The sequence below is a fragment of the Carlito syrichta genome, unplaced genomic scaffold, assembly GCF_000164805.1.
Source record: "Carlito syrichta isolate Samal-C Ts95f unplaced genomic scaffold, Tarsius_syrichta-2.0.1 Scaffold301885, whole genome shotgun sequence".
NCBI lineage: Eukaryota > Metazoa > Chordata > Mammalia > Primates > Tarsiidae > Carlito > Carlito syrichta.
This window is the reverse complement of record NW_007245981.1, coordinates 110,820-117,444: the sequence shown is the minus strand read 5'-3', so window position 1 is coordinate 117,444 and position 6,625 is coordinate 110,820. Positions and strand designations below refer to the sequence as shown.

Here is a 6,625-nt window from a genome sequence, read left to right as displayed (position 1 = left end):
TTCCGCCTCAGCCTTCCGAGTAGCCGGAATTACAGGCATGCACTACCATGCCCGGCTGACTTTTTGATTTATTACAGAGATGAGGTCTCGCCAAGTTGCCCAGGCAAGTCTCGAACCTGCGAGCTCAGGCAATCCACTCACCTCGGCCTCCCAAAGCACTGGGATTACAGGCTGAGCCACCGAGCCCAGCTCTTTTTTTTTTTTTTTAAGTCATAGTCTCACTTTCACCCAGACTGGAGCACAGTGGCATTCTCATTGCCACCACAGCCTTGCCCTGCTGGGCTCAGGCAATCCTTCCATTTCAGCTTTCCAAGTAGCTGGAACCACAGGTGAGTGTCACCACTCCTGACTATCTATCTATCTACTTTATCTAATCTATCTATCTATGTATTTATTGTAGAGACTAGGTCTCACCATATTATCTACTTATCTATGTATCTATGAATTTATTGTAGGGACTAGGTCTCACCATGTTATCTACGTATCTATGTATCTATGTATTTATTGTAGGGACTAGGTCTCACCATGTTGTCCAGCTGGTCTCAAACCCATGAACTCAGGCAATCCTCTCACCTCAGCCTCCAAAAGTGCTGAGATTATAGGCGTGAGTCACTGCACCCAGCTTATATTTCTTTTCCAATAACTGTCATAGCATTATGGGCTTAATGGAGACTAATCTTGTTCCTACTGAAAATATTTGTGATCTCTTGGTCATAGTGGGACTATTTTCCTTCTGGAAGTTATAGATGTAACATTTAAAGGAAAATTAATTTAAAATTTGAATGCTCCAGATGGCAGGAAAAAACTATGAACTTCATTGTTTGTCGAGCTCAAATATATCTTGTAATATTTTCTCTAAGTATTTCCAGGTTTATACTCATCTCTTTGCTATTGCAGGCAAGGCAAGATTCTTAGCCTTTTGTAGATTTCATTTTGCATATTTGCCTCATATTTTAATACCTTTCCCAATTTTCACATTTATGTTAAAAGTTTCAGTTAACAGTGAATTAACTACTATTGAACAAATGATTTTACAAGTATTACTTTAGTTTATACCTTAAAATATTTTCTTGCCTATTTATGCTTCATGTCTAGTAGTTTAAGGTACACTATAATACTAAACAATAATTTTGGTTCTAGATGCCATTGTATTTTCTTCCTCCTTTTTTTTTTTTGAGTTGGAGTCTTACTCTGTTGCCCAGGCTGGAGTGCAGTGGCATGCTGACAGCCACCATAGCCTCTGCCTGCTGGGCTCAGGCGATCCTTCCACCTCAGCCTTCCAAGTATCTGGAACTACAGGCATGCACCACTACGCACGGCTAATTTTTTGATCTATTGTAGAGATGAGGTCTCACCAAGTTGCCCAGGCTGGTTTCAAACCCATGAACTCAGGCAATCCTCTCGCCTCAGCCTCCCAAAGTACTGGGATTATAGTGTGAGCCACTGTGCCCAGCCCTTTTTCTTTTTTCCTTTTTGAGAGGAGATGTTGAGAGCCGGGAGCGGCCACTGCACTCCAGTCTGGGCGACAGAGTGAGACTCCAACTCAAAAAAAAAAAAAAAAAGAAAAAATTTAAAGAAAAAAAAAAGCAAGAGAACTGGGAAATGCACAACAACAAATGGGATTCATGGCAACATTAAATCTTCCCTGCTAATGTTGTAACTGGTAGAAAACAAGTGAAGGTTTGCATCCTGGCTTTTTCCCTTACCTTTCCATTGAGAACGATATTCTGGCTTCCACACAACACCGACTGCCGACTAACTTTGTTCCCAGATGCCTAAAAGGGAACAAAAGAAAACCCAGGTGAGCAAACTGAATGGGTTTCTGGCCTACAGATTTCCACCAAGAAAGTTCATATTGGAGAGTAAAAATTTAAATTAGGGAGCTGTTCACAATGGAATGAGTCCAGGATATCAAAAACAGGGATCAGATTAAGAAACTAAGGACTCAAGGAATGATTCCAAAATTTGTCTATAGCTTAATGGCATCAAACAGAGAGGTAGATTCAAGTCCCAATTCCACACTTCGGTTTTACAGCCCTAAAATGAGGAATGAAAAACAAAATGATAATAATAGCGTTGATCGAGCACTTGCCCTGTTTTCAGCATTTTATTACAGATCACGTACTGACTATAAAGAATCGAATCTTTTTAAACGCATGTTAACAGATTACAAAGGTTAATTTTTTTTTAATAGTTTAAAAGGGCCTGGTGCTGTAACTTGTATTAGGATGGATGGAGTTTTTCCTGTCGTCCTGAAGGCACTTCATCCTTACGAGAAAATCAGGAATAAATATAAAAGGCCTAAACAGGCCATGCACGGACTAAACAGCAAATCCAGATCACACACGGAGCTTCACTGTGTAATCCCGGACCAACTGCCAAAGGGACCTGGGGTAGGTGGGGCAGGGACAGGATGGGGCCGCCGGCCAGGCCCAAAGGGATGCCGGCTTGGAAAGAGGAGGGCAGACATCTGGACATGCGCACCGTCTCGATGTACTCGGACTTGTTGTAGAGCAGCTCGCCCAACTCCATGGCCGCTACCTCCTCTCCGCAGCTCCAGACCCTGTCAAAGCCGGTCAGTCAGTCAGTCTGGGATTCCGACTGCTTCCGGCTGCTCCTCCACTTCCGCTCCAGGCGCCCTCGGGTTTCGCCGACAGGTCGGCTCTCCTCTAGGCGGCCTTACTCCATTGCTCGGCAGTCTCTGGCTGCGCGTGCGCAGACCGAGTGATGGGTTTAATTGGCTAGGGTTTAAGGCGCGCCTGGCCAGCATGGGTCAGCTGATCGCGTACTAACGGGAATCTCAGGCCCCCTGTTCCTTGTTGGGTGCCTCCCTGGCCTAGGGTCAATTAGATCCCGGTATCCGCAGGCCTAGGGCCGGCAACTGCTGCTCTTTTCGTCTGGCCGCCTGCCCGATGGAAGAGCCTCCCGGGAAGCCCCTCAGCTGTGAGGAGAAGGAAAAGGTGCCCGGGGGTGCGGGAAGGGCGGACTCTGACCCCACTTTCAACCATGCATTGTTTCCTCGACCGTCCGAGGACAGCATTGTCCTCCGAGCTACCCTCCTCTCGGGGTGAGGGGGCACAGGGAGTGAAAGTGGAGAATCCTGGCGCGGTGCCCACGTGGTGGCGACTAAAGAACACAATTTCATTACAGTAGCAGTGCATACATACAAAATAGAAAGCGTTATAGACACAGTAAAAGTTCCCTTTGACACTCTTCCCCCTCCCACACTCTCGTCTTCATTTTTCCTAACCCACCTCCTCAACTAAATCTTCGAACAATCTGGTACTTCCAGATCCTTTCGTGTGTTTGTGTGTGTGTAGTGAGGGAGGGATGTATCCCTAACCACCAAAAAGTAACACTGTACATCTTTTTTGGAGAAGGAAATGTTTATAAATGAAACGATCTTAATGGTTCCGCAACTTCCATTTTTCTTTTCTATATTTAGCATCCATGTTAGGACATGTTTATCTACCTTACTTTTTTTAAGTTTGATATTGTATTCTGTTGTTTCAAAGTGCCGTCGTTTCTTCACTTGTAGGTTGTTTCCAGGTTGTGCTGCTTTTAACTTGAATGTATCTAGTGCTTGCTGTGCTTCATTCACATTAGCTCATCCAAGTTCTTATCCTGGCTTACATTCTAGTGGGCGTGAGAAAGATCATTTATAAGTAACAAGATAATTTGCAGACATTGATAAGGTTGGTGGGAAGCAGGCTAGCACAGAGTTTAAGAGCACAGACGCGATAGCCCCACTGCATGGGTTTGAATCGTGCCGTTTATAAACTGCATGATCTTGGACAAATTGCTTAATCTGTGTTTCACTTTGCTTCTCTGTAAAATGGAATGACAATAATAGAATCTGCTCATTAAGGTTATTGCATTAAATGACTTACTATAGAGAGGTGACTTAGAAAATCCCTACCACCAAGTCTTATTATAAAAATGTCAGCTACTTTCTTTTCTTTCTTTCTTTTTTTTTGAGTTGGAGTCACACTCTTGTCACACGGGCTGGAGTGCAGCAGCGCGTTCACAGCCACCATAACCTCCACCTGCTGGACTTAGGCAATCCTTCTGCCTCAGCCTTCCAAGTAGCTGGAACTACAGACGCCACACCACCAGATCCAGCTGTTTTTGTAATTTATTGTAGAGATGAAGTCTCATTATTGTGTAATTGGGAATGAGTGGGGGCAGAGGTGACTCCTTCAGTACTAAATCTGCTGTGGTAAACAGAGTGCTCTGGAAACTGAGAAAAATTAATTAAGAAAAATTCACACAGTCGACAACTGGTCTAGCAGCATGTTTTGCACATAGTAGTTTGTTGTTGTTTTGTTTTTGTTTGTTTGTTTTTTGAGTTGGAGTCTCAATCTGTCACCCAGGCTGGAGTGCAGTGACACACTCAGGGCCACCCCAGTGTCGACCTGCTGGGCTCCGGCGATCCTTCCACCGCAGCCTTCCAAGTAGCCAGAACTACAGGCGCGCACTACCACGCCCGGCTAATTTTTTGATTTGTTGTAGAGACAAGGTCTCACCAAGTTGCCTGGGCTGGTCTCAAACCCGCGGGTTCAGGCAATCCACTCGCCTCAGCCTCCCAAAGTGCTGGGATTACAGGCTGAGCCACCAAGCCTGGCCTTGTTTTGTTTTTGAGGCAGATACTGAGAATAGAAATTTCATTGGTGCTTTATTGATCTAAGGATGAGTACCTCTAGAAGGTTCCTAGAAAGCAGTAAAAACAGAAGTGACTTTGCTGCGGAGAGAATCCTTTGAACCACAGAAGCCAGAGGGACAAAGAGAATCTAAACATTTAGAGAACAGTAATTTGGCTCAGCTATTTCATTTATTTCTTTAATAAATTCTTTGTTGAATGCCTACAATGTGCCTGGCTGGGAATTCAGTAGTGACAGCTCTAATGTCGTTGGCCTTCTGTGTTTTCCTCAAATATACTTAGCCCCTTCCACCATGGAGCTTTTACAGTGGTGGTTCCCTCTACCTGAGATACCTTTCCCTCTGATCTTCCCAGAGCTAGCTCCTTCCTTCTTCAGATCTAGGCTCAAATGGTAGAAATGCCTCCCTTACTACTCAAGCTAAAGTTGTCCATCAGTAGGATAGTAGCTCTCTAGTTATCACCTCATTTATCTAGGTATCCATTACCATATAATATCATCTTATCTGTTTTCTTGTTTGTTATCTGTATGTCTCACTGAGTGTAAATTGCCTTTACCACTCTGTATCTCTAGCTTCTGAAACAATAACTGACACAGAATGGGTTTCAGTTACTGTTCCAGGTATTAGAGATAGCAGAACCACTAACTGACAAATAGACTGACTCATTGATTGAATGACTGAGGATAACAGCTCCTGCTGCCTTCAAGGATCTCAGAATGGTGGGGAGAAACAGAGAAATAAACAAACAGCACAGTGTGATAAATACTGTGATAAAGCATGGAGGATGAATGGAGTGTCTAACCTAGATTTGGTGAAGGAGGAAATCTACTCCAGGAAAATAATTACCTAAGATAAGGCTTGTAGAATCAGTAGAAATTAGCAAAAGGAGGGAATGCTCTAGGTGAAAGGAACAATTTGTGCCATGTCCTGTGCTTTTTGAGAACTGAAAGTAGATCAGTGTGGGCCAGTGCCCCTCACACCACTGCCTCTTGCTGAGGGACCTCAGTGAGCTCTGTGTACTCATGTCTCACAGGCCCTATACTGCTTCCTGCTGACTCCACCTTTCTATTTGCTCAGTATTGTTGGTGTTTTTCTTTTCCAGTTAAAGGAAAAATTAGCATTCTTGAAAAGAGAATACAGCAAGACACTAGCCCGCCTTCAGGTAAGTGAATTGTATTCTCAAATTAAGATGCTGTGGTACAAATTATATGTCTTGACAATAATAAAGCTTTAAAGGCAACTTTTTCTTGAGTTACTTTGTTTTCTCTAGCGAGCCCAAAGAGCTGAGAAGGTAAAGAATCCTATCAAGAAAACAGAAGAACAAGATTGCTTGCCCCAGCACTCACCACGACTAAACCACTCAGGTAAATCTAACCCATTCACTTATGCTTGTTTTATTATTTGTTTCCCAGGCATATTGGGCTGTTATTCTTTTTTCCACAGACTGAAGATAAGGGCTAGGAATAGACTCTTTTTAGTTAACATAAAATTCAGGCTGAGATTGGTGGTTTACGCCTGTAATCTCCATACTTTGGGAGGCCAAGACAAGAGGACTGCCTGAGCCTAGGAGTTAGAAACCAGCCTGAGCAGCTTGGTGAGACCTCGTCTCTATAATAAATCAAGAAAAATTAGCCAGGCGTGGTGGTGCATACCTGTAGTTCCAGCTACCTGGAAATCTGAGGTAGAAGGATCGCCTGAGCCCAGCAGGTCAAGGCTGTAGTGGCCATGATTGTGCCACTGCACTCCAGCCTGGATGACAGAGTGAGACTCTGACCCCCCCCCAAAAAAAAAAATTCATATGTCATAAAATTCACTCAGTAAACTGTACTTTCAGTTACATTGTTTATTTTTTAAATTTTTTATTTTTTTATTTTTTTGAGTTAGAGTCTCACTCTGTCACTCAGACGAGTGCAGTGGCCGCTCCTGGCCACCGCAACCTCGACCTGCTGGGCTCTGGCAATCCTTC

General features: G+C 43.8%; 2 protein-coding genes across 5 annotated transcripts in view; one reads left to right on the top strand and one right to left on the bottom strand.

The window, feature by feature from the left end:
- DCTN5 (dynactin subunit 5) overlaps positions 1–2,707 on the bottom strand; it is a 27,651-nt gene extending 24,944 nt beyond the window's left edge. For 2 of the 3 annotated variants that reach the window (XM_021711143.1, XM_008055568.2), the window contains exons 1-2: positions 2,485–2,707; positions 1,707–1,775 (exon numbers count right to left, since the gene is read on the bottom strand). In XM_021711143.1, coding sequence (XP_021566818.1) covers positions 1,707–1,775; positions 2,485–2,532 — 117 coding nt within the window. In that variant the 5' untranslated portion in view covers positions 2,533–2,707. The remainder of the gene's footprint in view (positions 1–1,706; positions 1,776–2,484) is intronic. The other variant, XM_021711144.1, reaches the window with a different exon arrangement.
- Positions 2,708–2,735: 28 nt separating this feature from the next.
- PALB2 (partner and localizer of BRCA2) overlaps positions 2,736–6,625 on the top strand; it is a 35,783-nt gene continuing 31,893 nt past the window's right edge. Inside the window, exons 1-3 of one of the 2 annotated variants that reach the window (XM_008055565.2) lie at positions 2,736–2,960; positions 5,762–5,821; positions 5,930–6,023. In XM_008055565.2, the coding sequence (XP_008053756.1) occupies positions 2,913–2,960; positions 5,762–5,821; positions 5,930–6,023 (202 nt within the window). In that variant the 5' untranslated portion in view covers positions 2,736–2,912. Of the gene's footprint in view, positions 2,961–5,761; positions 5,822–5,929; positions 6,024–6,625 lie in introns of those variants that run through there. The other variant, XM_021711142.1, reaches the window with a different exon arrangement.